This window comes from Tachypleus tridentatus, chromosome 12, assembly GCF_004210375.1.
Source record: "Tachypleus tridentatus isolate NWPU-2018 chromosome 12, ASM421037v1, whole genome shotgun sequence".
Lineage (NCBI taxonomy): Eukaryota > Metazoa > Arthropoda > Merostomata > Xiphosura > Limulidae > Tachypleus > Tachypleus tridentatus.
Window position 1 is genome coordinate 25,375,498 of NC_134836.1, and position 21,851 is coordinate 25,397,348.

Sequence of the window (21,851 nt, forward strand, 5' to 3'; positions counted from 1 at the left end):
GTCACAGGATCAGACATTTTGTTCCTATAACAACTTTTATTAAAACTATACCCTTACTTACCATCAACTGTCAAGTAATTATCTTCGCATGAAAATTCAGAATGCAATTGAACGCCAATGTTTGGTTGTATTACTGCGCTTTAAAGCGGACGATACTTGAGTTAACTCAAACTCAACTCCGCAGTATGGTTTGAGCTTGTATTTATATGACGCTGGTTGGGTTAGTTGGTATCGGTGCTTCTTCAAGCGGAATCATTTCCATTCTTGCTGCCCGCGTGAAGTGCGTGAGTTGGGACAGTTCCTTGTGAAAACCAGTGTGTGTTAACCGTTTTGTGTTGTTTCAATAAAAGGTACCCATGAGGAAGAAGTGTACGAGAGGTAAGCTAGTTTCTGTTGAGTACCAAATGTTTGAGGCCACTAACTTGCTCTAATACACCCAGATGCGGACCGTAACAAGAATAATAAGAGTTACTCAAAGTTAAGATGAAATAATCCAAATTTTCCAGAAATGCTTTGAGGGGTGTCCAAATACAGTGTCAGAACTTTCGCCTTTGAATAATACCGACCACGTGCAGTTTTCTGCTTTGTCATATTGTTTCGATGTTTGTATTGAGATATGTTAATCACGCTATGTCTATTTAACCACGTGAAAGAAGGAATTGCAATATAGCAAGCCCTTAAATAATCATTTTAGTGGCTGTTTTGTCCATTTTCACTTCTTGTAAAAACTTAAACATTAAATCAGGTAGTGTAGTTAATTCTAAGCGTCTTCAGATCATTTGTTTCTTGCAAATGAAAACAGGAGACGAGCGAAAAACGCTTAGAAAAGTAACAAACTACTAAATTAAAAATACAGCAATAATATTGGTAGCGCTGCTAATGTTAACGACAGAAATACTGCATTTTTTATATTTTGTGTGTTGTTTTCTGTTATATCATTTCTACTGTAGTTTGATATAAACCGTGATGCTGAATTTGTTGTTAAATTAATAAGTTTTCCGAACTACGCTATGTACGAGAAGGAGTTAGTCTTAACCTTTGGATGTTTGATTTTTTCTTTAGATTTTAGGGACTTTTAAACTAGACATTTGTGGCTTATTAATTTAAACCATTGGAGAATTACTAGTGAAGACCTTTGTGGTTTAATTGAAAGTTACGGTTTAAACGCCGAAAGGTGACGAATCATTGAGAACCAGTAGGCGTAAAATTTTTATCAAATTATCAGATTTTTGGGGGACTATTGATAAACATATTTGTAATATTAATACTTCTAAATCCAACGAATAACTTTCATTTATTTCATTTCATTTCGAAGTTTTTGTTCGGATGATTCCATAATCTTGACTAAGTAAAACTAAACATTATGTTTCGCTTGTGGGAATAGCCCATCTTGTGTTTTTATTTATTCGTTAGTACGAAGTAAATTAATTCCCACATTCAACTTGTGACGTATTATAATTTATTTCGGACGAGTCTCCGAGTTGTTATGTTATGTACATTACGTATTACTATTTCGAATAACCGAAAATTTGAATTTCAGAGTTAATTAACTGTTAATATGTATGAAATTTACTGTAGTTGCCAACAGGATTAATACACAGTTTTCTTTTTTAACACAAATATTTTAATATATAAGCGTAAAAACAATACAGTTTATAATAACGGTTTTTACTATTAAGCATCGCAAATGATGGCTTATATACAACAGTTTTACAAACTATACTGAGTTTTTTTATCCGGTCTAGAACTGGTTATTTTATCGACGGTTCAGGTCCCCAACGAGCAAATGAATTCGAGTCCGTAGTGACGCACATCGACAGCTTCCCGGCTGTCGTTTCGTGATTGGCCTCACCAGTTCACTTCTTATCGAGGAAAATATTTAATATCCTCGTAGAAATAACGTCCGAACTAATTCACTGAAGTTGAACGGTTTGTAATATTCGAAATCTGTAAACGTTCCTAGTCAAATTTTGTAGTTTTCTGATTAATAGACTTTAATCACAGTTGTAGTTACCGAGGCCTTTAGCACGCTGACCGCAGCTGACCAATAGTACTCTTCTTCCGGCGCGTTGGTTTTATATAGTAATCACGCGAGTTTGTCGAAGTCTTGGCAATGATGGAGCAAACCAGCTTTTTCAGAAAACAAATATTGCTGATTATTACTTTAAAAAATCTTCTACAGTTTTTGAGAACAGGCAAAACTTGCACAATACATAGTCAACAATATACTTCAATGCAAAAAAAAGAAAACTATACAAAAAAAATAAAGCGAAGGCACTAGAATAAATATATAATGGTAAATCGTTACATCTTCCTCCTTGGAAGATTAAAAATTGTCTGACGCCAAGTTTAAACTAAGACATTAAATATATAAACTGCAAAAAAAATTAAAGGAATAAATACGTTTTCTTATATAATTTATCACAGTGTTCCAAATGTGATATTTTTATTTTTTAGGTAATTTGCCTCATTTCAGTTCCATCTGTATCCATTTTTAATGTGTGATGAACAGTAAAACATTGAGAAATAAAATGTTTAAAAATGACCAATATCACCAAAACTGATATCCCATATGAAACAATACTTAAAACAGTTTACGTGCTCTTATTCAAGAAATGTTTGAAATATTCAATATCTAGTGTGGCCTCCACGGGCTGTGATACACTCCTGACACCGATTTGGCACGCTTCGAATTAGTCGCCCCTGCGATGTCATACAACGCTAAAATCAGGGGTTTGATTCCCATCGGTGGGCTCAGCAGATAGCCCGATATGGCTTTGCTATAAGAAAACATACAACACTCGAATTAGTCTATCGATGTTATCTTGGGGTATGGCAAGACCACTCGTCTACCAGGGCTTGTCGAAGTTCATGTACATTCTGAGGAGGGTGCTGGTGTTCACTAACATGCTTCGACAACATATCCCAATAATGTTCAATCGGATTTAAATCTGGAGATCTGGCGGGCAACTCAAAAGTATTTCTTTCTCGTCAAGGAAGTCCATACACAGTCTGGCGACTTGGCTCGTATGTTATGCTGCACAACAATGAACCCATCGCCGACAGCACTGATAAAAGGCATCACAATGGGCTCCAGAATTTCGTCTCTATATCGTCGTGCGTTCAGAGCACCCTTGTTGAGTATGAGTAAGTTCGTGCGGTCACCCAAGCATATGCCTGCCCAGACCATTACAGAACCTCTTCCATAAGCGTCTAGAATCTAGATGCACAATGTTACAGGCGGAAAATCGCTCTACTCGGTATCTCCACAATCTCGCACGTCCATCATCATGACACACAGTGAACCTGCTTTCGTCTGTCCACAGCACGGTGGCGCATTGACGGCGTCCTTCGTGGAAACAACGTGGTTGATTGTCAGAATACGCCTCTTGCAGGTCTGGCCCTAAGGCGTCCTTCGTGGAGACGATTGCGAACTGTTTGGGTCGGCTCAAGGGTTCCAGTGGAATGCTCATTTGCAGTGGCCGAGCCATAGCTAACCTGTCCCACAGAGCGGTAGTTGCGATGTGGAGGTCCTCTCTGGCTGTTGTGCAGCGATGACGGCCTTGACCTGGTCTCCTTCCATAAGAGTTGGTCTTCTGGTAGCGTCGCCAAAGTCGATTGATGACGCGCTGTACCACCCTTCTTTTGGGTCTGGCTATCCTCCAGTATCTGGGCTACCTGGTCACCTCGTTCTCTGTCAGATGGCGCCTAACTGCTTGGGTACACAAGATGAAGGTGCACTGACAAAACGAGCCGCAAAAGATCCATGTTGGTGTTTGTTTCGGGAATTATGAGGAATGTATAGTGTCACAGAACAGCCTCATATTGGGTACCTTGAATTGTATTCTTCCTGAGTGAGGTGAGTTTCGTTTGAGTTGCTTCAAACTCCACTCGCAAGCTTAAAAATACTTGTAGACGAATGGATATGCTTTTCATATATAAATTTAGTCATGACAAGAATATACTGAAATATTTGCTTTCAAAAATCATCACAATGTGTAACACAATTAATACAAATAACCTTATGATAATAAGATTACATAGCATGTGAAGGTGCTTAAACACAAATGCTATCTTTTTACCTTAACAGAATCGATAATCACATACTATTTAGGTGTTCTTTGAAAGTTCGGATAGGAGTAATGGAAATGTTCTGGTTATGTTTTCCAGTTGATGTGTTACAAGTTTTACAATAGCGAGAAACATCTTGCCTGATTTTGGGCCAAAAGGAAATGTCTCATAATTTTGTCACATGTCTTGTTCACACTTAAATGACCTCCTATGGGAAGTTCATGGGTATATTTCAATATCTCTGATTGATATGCTTTTGGAACAACGTTTTGATAGATTACAGCCCCGTCCTCTGAGCTTCTACATTTGGTGTGTCCATTTTTTCATGAGCACATTATTTTTCTAAAAGTCACCATTTGGAACTTTCTCCATTCCATTCTTTGGGAGTGCATAATTAAATAGTGAGGAGATCTGTGGTTCCTTTTCTTGTGCATCGATAATGCCCCCCGCTAGTACAGCGGTATGTTTATGGATTTATAACGCTAAATTCAGGGGTTCGATTACCCTCGATGGGCTCAGCAGACAGCCCGATGTGGCTTTGCTATTAGAAAACACACACGCATCAATAATTTTGCTTCTATCAAACGGAACTTCACTAGCTGAACCAGAACCATTACGCCCATTATTGTCACTTATCGAAGACTTGTCAGCAAGATAATCATTCAAAAGATCTATGTAGGACCCAAAAAATATGTGATAAATCTGTAATGTTGTCCTGTGAACACGTGTCTATCATTTGTTTTTGGCTTAATTTCTTAGCCTGAGCTCGAGTCGCAGCACACGAAAGAAACACATCTGAATTTTCCTCAACATCATCCTTAGATAAATCAGTGATCGGCTTGCTACCCATTTTGGGTTCAGCCAAATTGTTTCCCAACAATAATAATACATCCTTAGTTGGCAAAGTAGGTCTTATTCCGACCGCAACAGACCCCTGTAATGGATCTGATATTAAATAAATGTTATGAATAGGGACATTAACAAAGCCCCCCATTGAACAATAACAGATTCACCACAAACAAAACTTTAATTTAAAGACAATATACCTTCTAACAACAATGATTGAACCATCAAAGTATCAGGTAAAATACATATGTATGGGATTAGCAGTGTCGTTTGTCAAAAACACAGAAGCAAAATGCACACAAGGTTTAAATTCCTCCCTAACTATATCCGCCTTTTTATCAGTGGCCAAATCAACAATATCAGGTGATCTGATGAAACTACGCCCATGTGTAGATACAAACCCACTGGGTGTTGTTTCATTTTCATTTTTCTTTTAAAACTCCAGCAATCGGATATGACCAGTTTTTTTGTTGTTGTTTTTTTACAAAAATGGCAGCCAAGTCTTGATGATTTTGAAATATTATCCTAACTGTCAGAAGATTTCGAACTATAGGAGCTGGATTTTTTATTGGAATTCTCAACTTTGGTGAATTAAACAGGTACAGGTTTTTGTTGAGGTGGTAGGAATTTCTATAATGAAAAATGGTTTTATAAGTTAAAATGTAATCACCAGAAAGATCCGCTGCTTGGTGTAGTGTTTCAAGTTTCTTTTCATCCAAGTTAGTTTCGAGGTACAGCGTTTAAATTCCTCAATTACACATAATTGTCTTAATTTGTCGAAACACTTGCCAATATGCATAGAAGTACACTATTGATCAAAGTAAAATGTTTTTTTCGGGGGTGGATTCCATATAAGTTTGATTATCGACATTTTTTGCGATAAGCCTCCAGTATTAACTCGTATGCTTTAAGGATAGCTGCTTTAACATTGTAATAATTTGTGTAATCTTCTAAAGAGAGTAGTATAAGCTTCTTGTGTTTTACCAGTTAACATACTATGTGATAATAGTGACCATTTTTCGGTGGGTTATTCCATGGTTTGGGCAATTTTCTCCAAATGTTGGAAATATTTATCAACCTCAATTTAGATAAATGGTTGAATATATCGATAGAGTTGTCTTTTTGCCTTGTCTAATTTCCTTTTCGTCTTCAATACGTGCTTGCTCTTTTTGGGTTTTAATACGGTTTTTGTTTTCTGCTCTAAGACTTTCTCTTTCTTATTCGATACAGGCTTGCTCTTTTTTTTTCTTTCTCTTCAATACCGGCTTATTTTTCTGGACTTCGATGTGGACTTGTTCAATCTCAATTCGATTGAGCTTTAATAGGATTTCTAACTTATCTTTATCATTCAATACTGGTTGGCTGGTGGAGACATTAGAGTATTCCCCTAATGCTTCCTCAGACAACAAATTATCATCTACTAATATTTCGAAAATACAATTTTCAGTTCATATTTCTCATTGATTTTTTTAACCTCTAATTCTAAAATTTTGGCAATTTCAAGCAATTCACAATCATTATATTTTTTAGTTGTTCGAGGAAGGATGATTCAAGAAAATCTCGATAATCCAACATGATTAAATCTTGTTGGTACTGATAAATACGAATCGAATTATGATTTGAATTTTTATTTATTTCGAATTTTGTCTCTGATTCAAATTTCGGACATGTTCTTCCGATTTATTGTTAGGTATTATAATTTATTTTAGACGAGTCTCCGATTTTTTATGTACCTTGCTTATTACTATTTCAAATAAATGGAAATTTGAATTTAGAACTTAATTAACTATTAAATACAATACAGAATCAACAACATACGTCATGCGAAAAACAAACTATACAGAAACAAGCGTAGGCACTAAAATAAATGTACAATGCTAAATCCATTAATATCAATATGATAGTTAAATGTATTAGAGCTTAGGTTGGTAGAGGTACATTTTTTCAATTTCTCGATTTCAAGACATTTTCCTCAATAACGTAAAATTATCAAAGCGTTAGGCCTATCTTTCTAGACACAATATTATACAGTCAGTTACTGCATAAGAGGGCCAGGCATGGCCTAGCGCGTTAAGGCGTGCGCTTCGTAATCTGAGGGTCGCGGGTTCGCATCACCGTCGCGCCAAACATGCTCGCCCTCCCAGCCGTGGGGGCGTTATAATGTGACGGTCAATCCCACTTCGTTGGTAAAAGAGTAGCCCAAGAGTTGGCGGTGGGTGGTGATGACTAGCTGCCTTCCCTCTAGTCTTACACTGCTAAATTAGGGACGGCTAGCACAGATAGCCCTCGAGTAGCTTTGAGCGAAATTCAAAAAAAAAACAAACAAATAGACTAACGTTTACAAAATTGAGGTAAAGAAAGACAATTGCTCAATTCACAAATATTTTGTTGTTAACTACGACTATGATATCTTCAGGAAAGACACGGCATCAGATACAAACCGAAAACAGAGATTCGGGAGTAACTTTGACATTCACTCTAAGGTCAGTGATTTACGAGGTGGAAAAGATATTTAAGTTGATTTAGTCGTTTTTATACTTCTTTTAATTTCTAATATTTCCACGTTACTCAGTCTAGTTTACCAATTTGATTAACGTAAAATTTTGCACTTTTTTTTGATGAAATTTATGTTTGTGTCCATTTAGTCGGGGCACGGCATGGCCAGCTGGTTAATGCACCCGACTCGTAATTCGAGGGTCGCGGTTTTGAATCCCCAACACACCAAATATGTTCGCCCTTTCAATTGTGGGGCATTATAATGTGATGATCAATCCCACTATTCTTTGGCAAAAGAGTAGCCCAAGAGTTGACGGTGGGTGGTGATGACTAGCTGCCTTCCCTCTGGTTTTACATTGTTAAATTAGGGACGGCTAGCGCAAATGTTCCTCGTGTAGCTTTGCGCGAAGTTCAAAAAACAAACAAGCCATTAAATCTGGTTTAAGCGTTAAGTGCATTTTTCTTATGTCAAACGTCTTGAATGTTCTGTAATTATTATTTCGGTGGGAGATCCTGGCTGACCTCGTGCTCTATAAAGTTTAAAGAAAATCACAGGTGTTAAACCATGCTGAAGTCACACGATGCCGAACTTCCGTCTAGCTAATATCGATATAAAAGTATATATAAATTACAAAAGCAAAACACGGCCAATAACAGTGTATGCCTCATTTGAGCCTATTAATTATCTAGTTTTCAGTGTTTATTAAGATACTTTTCGAATTTAATACGATGCTGAGATTTACGTGCTCTCGTTTAGGATCAACACTGGAGATCATGTAACAGTTTACCTCGCTCCCAGCAAGCGTAACGTCTAATTAGTTGCCTATAGTCGAATTCATTATCAGCGTTATGTTTTTTTTTTTTTTTTGTATATCTGCTTGTCTCATACCAGATAAAGTTTGTGTCGAACTGTCACGAACGTCTACACTGATGATTATGAGTAACTTATGGAAGTAACTTTACCTTGTGACGTCAAGTGTGCCATTACTGTAGTAATCAGTACTAGAGACAATCGAAGTCATTTTCCTAACTTCAAACCACGCTTGTTTCACGAATCTCTGTTGTTACGTGCGCATTACTTACAAAAGTAACAGTTAAATTTGTTTTATATCACAGTAGTGATAAAACACTCCAAAAATACCGTTTGGTGTGGTTTATCTAATATATTACAGATAATACTACAACGATAACATTTCATGTGGTGACATATGTGGTATACGACTGGTTGACCTCCTGTGCTCCTTTATTCTCGAACAAAGCGGTATGTTTGCCGACTCGCATCGCTAAAAACCAGGTTTTGATACCAGTGATTGGGTACAGATAGCCTCTTCCCGTAGCTTTGTGTTTAATTGCAAATACACAAACCAACATACACTGCTGGCCAAAATCTTAAGGCCAATGAACAAAGAAAAAATTGCATTTTGCGTTGTTAGACTCAACCACTTATTTGAGTAGAGCTTCGAAAGATGAAAATAAGAAAAGGGAAAATAAAAATAAAAAATTTTTAGCATTTAATAAGGAAAATGTGAACACTGTGAAATTAGCCTAAATACTAGCTGGTCAAAAGTTTAAGACCATACTGAAACGAAGCGTTAATCGGTAAACACGTAACGAAATTTAGTCGTTTGTGTTCAAGCATTAGCGTTGTTAACATCTCCCACTGACATCTCCTGTGTTACATTAAGTACAAACATGGTAAAGGCTAAAAAGTTAACAGAGTTTGAACATGGCAAAGGCTAAAAAGTTGACAGAGTTTGAACATGGCAGAATTGTCGAGCTGCAAAAGCAAGGTCTCTCTCAACGTGCCATCGCTGGTGATATTGGGCGTAGTAAAACTGCTGTTTTAATTTTTTTAAAAGATCCTGAGGGATAGATACGGAACGAGAATTTCAAGTGGTCGGCCCAAACAAATTTCACCGGCGTTGAGCAGGAGGATTCGATGGGTTGTTCGGCAAGACACCAGCCGATCGTCGAACCAGATTAAAGCCCTTACGGACGTAGAATGCAGCTCAAGAAAAATAAGACGGCATCTATGAGAGAAAGGCTTTAAAAGCCGTAAACGTCTTCAAAGGCCACGCCTCCTTCCACAGCACGAAACAGCTTGGTTAAACTTTGCTGAGAAGCACCAAATATGGGACGTAGAAAAGTGGAAGAAGGTTTTGTTCTCTGATGAGAAAAAATTTAACCTGGATGGTCCCGTTGGTTTCCAACTTTACTGGCACGATAAGGATATCCCACTGGAGACATTTTCTACACGACACAAAGGAGGAGGTTCCATCATGATCTGGGGTGCTTTCTCCTTCCATGGAACAATGGAGCTTCAGGTTATACAGGAGCGTCAAACAGCAGCTGGCTACATTTGCATGTTGGAGAGATCATCCTTATTGACTGAAGGCCCTCGCTTGTGTGGAGATGACTGATCTTTCAGCAGGACAATGCTGCAATCCACAATGACTACAGGACAACGGACTTTTTCATGGCGAATAACGTGATTCTTTTGGACCATCCAGCGTATTTGCCCGAACTGAACACCATTGAAAATGTTTGGGGGTGGATGGCAAGGGAAGTCTCTAGAAATGGACGTCAATTTCAAACAGTGCATGACCTTCGTGAAGCCATCTGCACCACTTGGAAAAACATTCGAAACAGTCTTCTGCAAACGCTTATATCGACCATGCCAAAGCAAATGTTTGAAGTTATTCGCAATTACGGCCGTGCAACTTAACTACTGAGACCTATTGTTGAGCATTTCCTACCCTGTTTAGGACTTCTTTTTGGTATGGTCTTAAAATTTTGACCAGCTAGTATTTAGGCTAATTTCATAGTGTTCATATTTTCCCTATTAAATGCTAAAAAAGTTGTTTTTTTTTTTCCCCTTTTCTTATTTTCTTCTTTCAAAGCTCTACTGAAATAAGTGGTTGAGTCTAACAACGCAAAATGCATATATTTACTTTATGTTCATTGGCCTTACGATTTTGGGTAGGACTTGTGGTATTATATTGCATGGCCAGGTGGTAAAGGCACTCGACTCGTAATCTGAGGGTCGCGGGTTCGAATCCCCGTCACACCAAATATGCTCGCCCTTTCAGCTGTGGGGTGTTAAAAAGTTACGGTCAATCCCACGTTGGTAAAAGAGTAGCTCAAGTGTTGGGGTGGGTGGTGATGACTAGCTGCCTTCCCTCTAGTCTAACAGTGCTAAATTAGGGACGGCTAGCACAGATGTCCCTCGTATAGCTTTGCGCGAAATTCAAAAATTTTAATTTAATTTAAAAATTAAAAAAAGTCATTGTAAATAGTTTCTAGTTCAACTAAATAAACAATAAATCAATTAAAGATATTGAAACTTTGTAGCTTGGCGAAAGTTATTTTCAGTTTATAACGAAAACTGCTGTGGAAACAAAATAAATATTGTAGTAAATTCTTGTTTCTACGTAGCCATTAACATAAAGGATTGATACAAAGTGTGATCGTTTTTGGTTTTTCTTTTACCTGTAATTTCCATATAATATACACTTTAACTATTTTGTTTCACTTAGTAGAGGTTTTGCTCGAGATTGTTGGGGAATTTATTAATCAATTACCAGATTATAAGAGCATGAAACAACTGCAGGGTTGGGATACCTCCACTGAAACCTAAACACGCTCTATTTTGCAAGTAGTTTAATAAACGATTATTTTAAGTACCGTAATACTTAATATTAAGAATCAACAATATTTCAAAATAATTCACGACCCGAAATTACAGTATATTGAATTCCTAAGCGAAAAACGGGATCTCACTACAAAAAGTAACGAAACAATAATTAAAACCATAATCACAAAGTTATAAAATGTAATCCTTAATTTAGCAGTTTTGTTCATGTATGAATACAATTATACTAAAAGTTTATAGATATTGTGTCCATATCAGTGAGCGTGTAAAAACTGAAGAAATAAATAGGAAAAAACTGAAAATTTAATGTAAAGTAGGGGTCTTTGGTTATTTGTAGAATTGACATGAGCAGTTTTAAACTGTATTCACTTGGTATCACTTTACTTGTTTGTGTACTTTTTATTGCAGTATTCATTTTGTTTTGGATACTTCTTAAAGCAATTCTACAAATAAGCTGCGATTCCCACTTTTCATTTTGTTTTCCTATTCCTAATTCTAATAGTATGGAACAAGGTTGTGGTCACTGAAGCCAAAACTAGATCTATTTCTAAGCAATTACAAGAAGTAATAACGAGGTCATGGACCTACGAACAGTTAGTGCATACGTGATTCGGAGAAATGTGTTCAAATTGGAGCCTGAATCGTTAGTATTCTGGAGTTAAACCAGTTTTACTCTACTTACTGCAGTATTTATTGATTTATGTACCACTTACGGCACTGTGTAATGAAACACTAGATCATAATATAATGTTCAAGAGTTGACGGTGGAAGGGTAGTTAACTGCTTTCCCTCTAATCTGTCACTTCAAAATTCGCTTTAATTCTGAAACGAATTTGATATACAGAAACATCAGGTGTGTATCCTGGCAGGTGGCTTTAGTTTATTGTACTAATTTTAATTGTATGTATGTATATGTGTACACACATATATATAACAGCGCTCAAAACATATAAAAATATTCAAAATCATCATAAGAATGCGTAACCAAAAATAGGTTGGTTTATTATTTATTAGGTAACATAATAAATAATACTAAATTTGTGCCATGTGGCATTTACAACCTTACTTTGCATTGTAATAACGAGGGGTATACTTCCAAAGTGTTTAACGCACGTTGATAGGCTGAACTGTCTCCGGTTCACCAATCACCATGAGCAACACATATAATCAGTACCCGTACAATCACTGCGGCCAGCTTTAAGTAACATCTTTCATCACAACTTTTTCAAAACTAAACTACAGTAATTATATATTTGTGCTAGTAATGGATGAAATTCAAATATTTTTATATTGACTAAAACACAATTTCTTTTAATTGTCCCACAATGCTGGTTTTACCACCGGTAAACACGGTAACACATCACTGTTAAACAGATACGTAACAAAAACAGCTTTACTCAACTAGTGGTTCTTAAGTGTAGGAAGAGGTCGTGAAAAAGACACAGTTCTTCTAAAAACTAAAATTAAATGGCTGAGAAGTAGTTTGAATATGGATCACGTGACCGGTAAAACCTTATTTATTTCCATGGATAATTTGGAAAATAAATGCCGGTGCGACTTGCAACAAAACTCGTGTAAATTATTACACCTTTTTAATGGGGATTGGGCTACTAAATCACCAAGGTTCGATACTGATGCCCTCTGATTCTCTCCAGTGTAAGCTGTAAACATGTTATGAAAACGTTGTTTAGTCTCTTTATTTGATTGATTGAAAGTGCCGGACAAAGTCTTTCTCCATCGCCCTCGGTTAACAGGTCAAAACGCAGAACGATTATGACTGAAATCTTATGCTGTGTGACGTAGCACACATGCGCGTAAAATGTCACTGAGACTAAATATTCCGTTTAACTGCAATTTTAGAAATAATAGCGTTACTGAAGCTTGGTATTTGATGGCAAATGTGGTAATTGGGTTCTTAACACAGAAGTTTCAACTGGCTCTATTTCTAAGCATTTTTAAGAAATCATAATGAGGTCATGGACCTACAAGCAGTTTAGTGGATACACGATTCAGAGAAATGTATTCAAAATGGAGCCTGAACTGTTCGTATTCTGGAATTAAACCACTTTTACTCTACGTACTTGAGTATTCGTTGATTTATGTACCTCTTACGGCACTGTGTAACAAAACAGTAGATTATAATACCCTAACTTTTTATGCTAAATACAGTAAATACCGCAAGGAAGAGGGTGTACGTTCAAAACAACCAAAGCTGGTCATTATTTCACCTGTGCGGATGATATTAAGTGAAGGTTGGTCCCACTGTTCATTGGTAAAGAGAAGCCCAAGAGACAGCAGTGATAGGTTGATTAGTCTTTCTTGTCGTCCATAATCCCAAAATTGGGGACAGCTAGTGCAGATAACTCAGAAGTAGTTTTTGCTGAACCAAACAAAAAATATAACAGTTTGACTAACTGTATCACTTAGTTTTCCAGTCTGTAAATGATAAAAAAAATGGTTCAGTTGAATTTATTCGTTTTTGTATTTTTAAATCATAGTTAGTTGGAATGTTTCATTGCTCAACATTGCATGATGTAAGCGTCACGGTTGGACCAATAGTCACTAAAATATGAATCCGAACACCCACTTTTACTGGCAATGCTGGTTTAAACTTCCACTATCAGAATCTGGAAACTTAAGAGTATGTAATAACTTATTTTTGTGACGTAAATCGACTAGATACAATTCAGCTTTGTGAATCAAAGCATTATTGTTCAAGGTTTACAGAGATCTAGTGTATTAGTATTCCGTTTTGTTATTTTTATAAGTGTCGTTGAAACATGTTTATGAAACAAAAACAAAATGAAAGTTTCTATCACAGAGTTACTAATTAGCTTAACGGGGTGTGATCGTTTTGTTATGGTTAGTATGAAGACCTCTATCTAATAAAGGAATTCACGGTACTTGGAGACCTCTGTCTAGTGCAGTAGTTTATGCATTGTATGTGGAAACCTTTATCTATTCAAGTACTTCAGTGTAGGTGGAGATATTTATCTGATAAAATTTATCATTTTATGTGGAGACCTCTGTCTATTAATTTACTTCAGTGTACGTGGAGACCTGTATTTAATAAAATAGCTCAGTGTATGTGAAGAACTTTATCTACTAATGTAGCTCAGTGTATGTGGAGACCTCTATGTAGTAAAAGTAGTTCAGTATGTATATGGAGACTTCTGTCTACTAAAGTAATTCAGTTTATGTGGATGCCTCTACCTAGTAAAGTAGTTCAGCATATATATATTTATATATGTATGGAGACTTTTGTCTACTAAAGTAATTCAGTTTATGTGGATGCCTCTATGTAGTAAACTAGTTCAGTGTATGTGGAGACTTGTATCAAGTAAAAGTAGTTCCAATAAGATGCTTATCATCACTTAGAATATGATATATTCTCGTTCATTGCTGCCCTCTATATGCTTTTTTATTTGTTACTGTATGTTTGGTTTTTTCTTCACTAGGTGATTCATTTTAAACTTCATTTGATTTGTTCATCTAGATTCTGTTTTTGTATTTATCAGTTAATTCATGCTTTTTCATTTGAATTTTGTGAAACTTTTCTGTGTGATGCATTCCAATTCACTTCACCACTTCGGGGGTTACAAAAACGACTGGAGTGTTTGCGGGCTACCCGATGATGGATTTATCTTCTGTTGTCCTTCTCTGGTACAGCGGTAAGTCTACAGATTTACAACGCTAAAATCAGGGGTTCGATTTCACTCGGTGGACTCAGCAGATAGCTCGATGTGATTTTGCTATAAGGAAGACACAAATTTATCTGCTGTTGTGTATCTGGTGGTCGAAAGTTACAGGATCCGTCCTTTATCCCTGAACTGCGACATGGTTCCTAGTGAAATTGCTGAGCCATTTTTAGCTGATCAGGACTTTGTTCGTCTTTTTTGCCACTAGAGTTTGGCGATCATACTCGTTCCTAACCTGGTGATTCTCTTAGTTCTAATTCGGTATTCTTGGAATTTCTGTCTCAGGTTTGTGTTGGTTTATTTTTATCACCTATTTCGTTTTCACCTTGTCTTCCATTATACATGCTATTTTCTCATCTTCGGTTTTCTTCTCTCCTCTGATATTCAGATTGTCGCTGTTCTATTAACCTCGCATTTCCGCGAGGCGATTAATTTTTTGCAATGTGATCAGCTCGCCCTTTCTTACCATCGGATGGACTATGTTTTTGATCAGTAGTTGTTTGATTTATTTTTACTTTTTGAGGGGTTGGCTGATCTAGAATCTTTTGTTAGTTTTACACATACTCTTCTATGGTATCTTTCTTCCTTACACTAACTCTCAGAAAATTTCCATAAATATTTTTATGGATTTTTATCAATGTTCTTCACTTTCTTTCCTTTACTCTAGGTCGTACTTTGTCCTCAACTCTGACCTTACATGTGTGGTTTCATTTTTATTGGATCATTTTACATTTCAAATATTTCCGTGTCTTATACCTTTCTCCTTTTCTAAGGATTCATTTATTTGCTCTTGTCTCTGACAATATTGAGCTATGAGTGATATCAGCCCAAAATCAGTCTAGTCTGACACTTTTGTTGCTCGTTTTTTTTTCTCTTGGAACCTCATATGCCACCTATTTCTTCCACCCTTTTCCTCTTCTTTCAATTCTGGAAACTTCTTTTTGGCGATTTCCTCAATGGAACTGCCATTGGTACCAGTGACTACCCTGAGAGTTCAGATTCTGTGAGTGCTCAACTGTTGCTGTCTCTAACTCGCTGGCTTCCCTTCATCAATGAGCTATGGGTGCTGAGGTTTTGTTTGGAAGGTTTCATTTTTTAGTTTCATTTCCCTTCCTATCTCTCCTTACCTGTTTCCATCTTCCTCCTTGAGATAATTTTACATGCCTTTTTCTGTTAGAGGCAGTTTATGATATATTTGCATTGTGCAACCGAACAGGTTCACAATCCCTCTGGTAATTTTTCTTCCTTTGTATTTCATTGTTCCCGAGACAACTGGGGATTGACAGCCGGACATTGATTTCTCGCATTAACCACTTCATTACGTGTTTTTTTTTTTCATCCTGAGACGGGCATTTTCACTTGGTGGTAGGTGCAGGTAATGGATGTCTCTTTTGCCCGTCTCCGCATCCTGTTTAGCACTTCAATTTCGATCTTCTCTTTGATTTATCCATCTCAGGTTCGTTGATCTCTTTCAGGCACAACCTATAGACCTGCCTTGGCTTCATACTTGTTTTGTCACATTATACAAGCTTTGACTCTTCATTTTCAGGCTTTGGGATTGTGTTTGCATTATTAAATGGACGTATGACTCCTTTTGGCTCATTCCAAGCAGGAGTCGATCATTTACACTTACTACCGCCTTTTAGTAGCACCTTTAGGAGCTGATTGTTTACACTGAAGAGCTCTTTAATTTTGTCCACTCAATCCCTGTGCATCTGAAAGTCTTCTCTTACTCTGACATCAGTCACACTTTACCCTTCTTCTTTATGCCTGTGTTCCATGGACCTATTAATTCATCATACCTTCTTGGCTCGATCACTTATTGCTCATGATGAAATATTGTATGGGATCCTCTCTTGTCACTATTTACATTATTCCTTCCCTGAGAGATGAGCTGCAGTTGAGGCTGGACTAAGCCCATAAATCAGTTAGTGTACCACTTCCTCTTCTACATTCAGTTGCACATCTGCTCATGGACATTTCTCTTCAGGCTTTTGTTTTGCAGATGAGAATGTATTGCTAATTGATTTTTCTCGACATTTTCGTGATTTATCTGGCATTACATTACTTCATATCTTTTGTCCTTTGCCATCTGGTGGTGGATCTTTCAGACCTATTTATGGTGGTGGCTCTTATTAACCATGAACGAGCACCCAGCCCAGAGACGATATCTGTTTTTCTATTTTGGATCTTCTATGCTGGGCTTATAAACCACATTCGTCTTATTGCATCTCATATGCTGGGTGATTTCAATACAGTCTTTCACGCCTCGGCCAAATCTCTCCATGGAGTGGTCATTTGATTCTGTTTTTTTCAGGGAGCTTTGCTCTTGAGGGAGTTTTACCCAAATGGATGCATTTACTGTGGCTTCAGTGCACAGTTACCTCTCTTTTGGTTACTTGTACCTGATTCACATGTCATAATTAATCTCGCATACTTTTATGTATATCCTCCTATAAAACTGCTTTATTGGGTAATTTCCAGCACTAACTTAATTTCCTTTGGCTACAATGTATACTCCTCTCACCATCAATCACTCTTCTACTGTTTCCTTCCCTTCTCTGTCAACTTTTATCTTCACTCCACATCCTATTCTCCTCATTCTGCAACTTCACACCTGGTTTTGGCCTGGCCTTTGGGGTGCATATCTAGAGTCATTTTCCTATTAACTACTTCCGTTTTCCATTGAAGAGTAAAAGTGTAGGTTGTAGGTCTTCTGTGCTAGTCAGCTAGAAGGGAATTTACTGCTTTCTAGCCTTTTGTGGCACAGGTGCCGGAATTTTTCAACTGTCTCTTTGACCATAGGTTTTGGTCTCCTCGCTTGCAGATGTCATTGAACTGTTTCATATGCCATTGATGTTTCACATACCCTTTCAATACTTCCTTTCTCTCCACGGCAGCTCGATAGGTTTGTTCGTCCCTTTCTTCTCTTTTTCCCTACCTTCTATCTTCCACCTATACTCTCATATGGATCCAAAAAATTGTGGTATTGCACAGAAAACTACCTTCTTAGGTATGTACAATTGTCTTATTGTTCCCCAGCACTCATTCTTGTGGCCCAAGGCTTCATTCTCTACTCTTCTTACAACCTTTCCTTCTGCATTAACCTCGATCGGCTCCTTCCCTCTCATCTTCCTTTTATTTTCTTCAATTTTCCCAACTTCAATGGAAGTGTAACAGTGCAGGTGGAAGGTTTTCCACTGTTAGTCAACTATCGGGGGATTTCTTGCTGACTAGCCTTCTTTAGCTCAAGTAGCAGAATTTCTTTCCTGGTTCTTTGACCATGGATCTTCAGTCTCCTGGTGGTCCTCTCCCACATCTTCTGTTTTACCAGTCACTATAGGGTTTTTACTTCCTCTGTTGTGACTCTGCTCATATGTTTCTTCTGGATTCAGAGGCCTTCTGTTTGTCCTCCCCTCCCAGACTGAATCATTACTGTGGTCTTCCATGTGCGCCAGTTTCCTTGTGCTCCTTGTTTCATTTGTCCCTTAAGATATATTTTCTTCTTCTCTTGGCTTGCAGATGTTGCCGCTCTTATTTGTATGTCACTGACGTTTCAAGTACCCCTTATCATCCTGCCTATCTTCTCCTTTCCCCCTCAGGTCCAAGGTAGCTCAGGAAAATTGTTCCTCCTTTTTTCCTATTTTCCACCTTCTAGCTTTATCTTTACCCTCGTTCGAATCCGATAGACTTTGTGTCAAGTGAGATATGTCAGGTGTGATATTACACATAAAGCTACTTTTCAAAGTATGCACAACTATCTTTTTATTCCCTGGCAGTCCTCCTTCCTTCATGATCTCTTCCCTTATGAATTGGGTTACTTTTTGGTTTGTTTGTCCTACTCCTCTATATCTTCTTTATCCTGTATCTCATTCCATGCGTTCTTCAATCCAATCCGTCTTCTCGCATTTTATCTCGCTTCTCGTCTTCGTTGTCCATCGGAGGAAATCTCCACGCTGGCATGTGGACCACGCCCAGTACATTCATCTCCCACTGTCTTAATCACTTTGGGGTTTTGTCTTTCACCTGTGGTTGTGCTTCATGCGACTTTGATTATTATGTTTTATTTATCTTTCTCATTTTCGTCCGGCTCCCCGCTAGTACAGCGGTAAATCTACGGGTTTACAACGCTAAAATCAGGGATTCGATTTCCCTCGGTGGGCACAGCAGATAGCCCCATGTGGCTTTGCTATAACAAAAAACACAAATACACATTCTCGCCCGGCGTGGCCATGTGGTTAAGGCACTCGACTCGTAATCTGAAGGTCGGGAATTCGAATCTCTGTCGCACCAAACATGCTCGCCCTTTCAGCCATGGAGGTGTTACAGCGTTACGGTCAATCCCACTATTCGTTGGTAAAAGAGTAGCCCAAGAGTTGGCGTTAGATGGTGATGACTAGCTGCCTTCCCTCTAGTCTTACACTGCTAAATTAGGGACGGTTAGCGCAGATAGCCCTCGTGTAGCTTTGCGCGAAATTCAAAAACCAAAACGAACAATTTTCTGTTTTAGGGGCCTTTCTTTCTTCCCTTTTATTTCACGGATTTCGTTCTGTATTCTTTAACTTTACTGTAAACTATGTAGACTCGCCTTCTATCGCCCATAGATCTGCACGCTTACTGTGAAGATGGGATGTTTTTTTTGTTTGTTTTTAAACTGACAAAGTACGAGTTCGCTCTATCTAATCAATTATATTTGTTACAAGGGACCGAATAAAAATTGTAGAAAGTGCACTATGGTTAATACTATTGTTATGTGAGAAACAAGTTGGTGCATTCTAAATGTGTACTCGGATGTATCTATGCATTAAGAGACAGGAAAAACATGTATTTATTATCGTTCTTCTCTGATACGTAATGAAAATTAAAAAATGAACATGTTTTTGTATGTATGCATTCTTGAGGACACGTCACGTGCATTGAGAATTTCATCGTGATTTTAGTTTTTGACGTGTTCTCTTTTCTTAAGGTGGCTTTTCCTTGGAATCGACTACATTTACAGTTACGTCTGTATACGTCACGAGGAATTTGAAATCTGATTAACATTCTCGTTGAGTGTTTGTAAACTATAGAGATGACAATCACTATTAGAATATGTACTGATTTACTGATATTTGAAACGTTGTATCTATTGTTAATTTTAGGAAAAATATCGTTTTGTGACTGTTAGTTGATGTTTTGGATATGGCTGTTTGAAACTTTATACATGCGTGGTATTTTAAGGAGAAAGATTGTTGTGTAAACCTCATTTGATATTTCTATGTTTAAAATTTAGGACCACAAATGATGAAAATGACCGGTATTTTAGTGCTTCACCCAAGAGTTGTTACCATAATTTCATATCATCAGTTTATGTATTACACAGTGTAACTATATGGTTTCCTTATGAAAACATTTTTATATTATATTTTAAGAACTAACTCTCAGTAAAGATATCGAGGATGACAAAAATTAAATTATACCATTTTCGTCCATATTCGTTTGTATTGATGGTGTAGTTTATGGAAGTGTGAATTATTTTATTAGACTTGGAATTTTCAACTTCATTGTTTACCAGTGTCAGAGGGAAGTACTATTCAGTTACAGCTGTTTCTAATTTAGAAATACGTATAGGAAGGAAGACAGCCAGCCAGTACCCTCCGCCACCAAAAGAGCTATGAACCAAATAATGTAGAGCGTATTTAGCGGCACTACTATCAGTAGTCCAGTACGCTAATCACTAGTATTAACCCAGCCAGTATCCTTAGAATAGTTGTTGTGGGAAACGTGAAACAGCAAGTTCAACGTGATTAAAACAAGGATTGCAGTTACCGATGCCGTCATTGATAGTTTGAAAGATAAGTCTTAATGCTAATCGCAGTTGTTGACTGGGCGAATGACGTCAGAAAGAGGTAGTTGACTTGGACGGTGACATTTAATACCTACTTTTTGTAATTGAAAATTAACTCGGGAACCGAATCACTGCACTCTTTTGTAGAAGAGATAACAGCAACCTTGGGCCCTGAGGAATCGTTACATATATTACTTAGAGAAGATTTTAATGAATGAAGGAATAGCCCATTAGACGAATTCCGTCTTTTTAGGCTTCATGGCCCAGCATCTATTACCTGATCTAAGACAGCAATAAAAATTGGCTGCCTGAATTTTACTTCCATTGATAGCAGTTTTAACATTTTAAAATTTAAAATGTACTTTGAAAGCTGTTTCTCGTCACGTTGTACTTTATAATTCTGGATTGACTCTTTAAATAGAACTTAAAAATTATTGGAATATTTTAGTACCGAACACAAATAAAACTAATTAAGCTATATGACATAAAAAAATTAAAATTTCTAAATTACAGCGCGTGGTTTTTTATAGCAAAGCCATATCAGGCTATCTGCTGTGTCGAACGTAAGGAATCGAACTCCTGATTATAGCGTTGTAAATCCGAAGACTTACTGTTTTCCCAGCGGGGTATACGAGCGTATACATCGTACATTACAGATCATTAGTGAAAATCGAGATTATGTTCGGAAGTAATAGTCTTCCGAAATTTCAATCTGTTTTCAAATTAATCATAGTTCGGCTTTGTTTTTCACGCTTTTTAAAAAACGAAACAAAAAACGAATCCATCTGCTTCAATGACCTTATTTCATCATAACACGAGTCCGAAAGTCCATTGTTCCAGTTCCGTTTGTCCCCCAAAACCGTGCTCCACACTTTGGGATCGAGGATAAGTTATACGAATCACAGTCAAATCCTACTATTCGTAAACATAAGAATAACCCACTAGTCGTCGGTTGACTTGCTGCAATTCATCTAGTCTGTAATATCTAAATTAGGAACACATATGCGCACGTAGATAGCCCTTGTAAGACTGTCTGTGGAATTCTAGAAAAAAATAAATAATATTCTAAATTGCTAAGTGAAAACATCCCTGAATATAAACAATAATAACTTGAGGTGGTTTTGGGTGTTGTCCGTGCCTCAACCAAGAAGCGGTTCGTGTGTCAGCCAGGTGTTAAAGGTTGATCATCTCTCTTTTTATTTACATGAAGTAAGGCTGTCCTGACGTATAGCTTGTAAATTGGTTAAATTCGCTGATCCCA

At 37.3% G+C, this 21,851-nt stretch overlaps 1 protein-coding gene across 3 annotated transcripts in view; it reads left to right on the forward strand.

Moving 5' to 3' along the window:
- Positions 1-21,851, forward strand: part of LOC143235258 (uncharacterized) — a 55,771-nt gene continuing 33,920 nt past the window's right edge. Inside the window, exon 1 of one of the 3 annotated variants that reach the window (XR_013018989.1) lies at positions 1-378. Coding sequence is in view for 1 of the 3 variants with exons in the window: in XM_076473229.1 (XP_076329344.1) it covers positions 357-378 (22 nt within the window). In the remaining 2 variants the exon portion in view is untranslated. The remainder of the gene's footprint in view (positions 379-21,851) is intronic. The other 2 variants (XM_076473229.1, XM_076473230.1) reach the window with 2 other exon arrangements.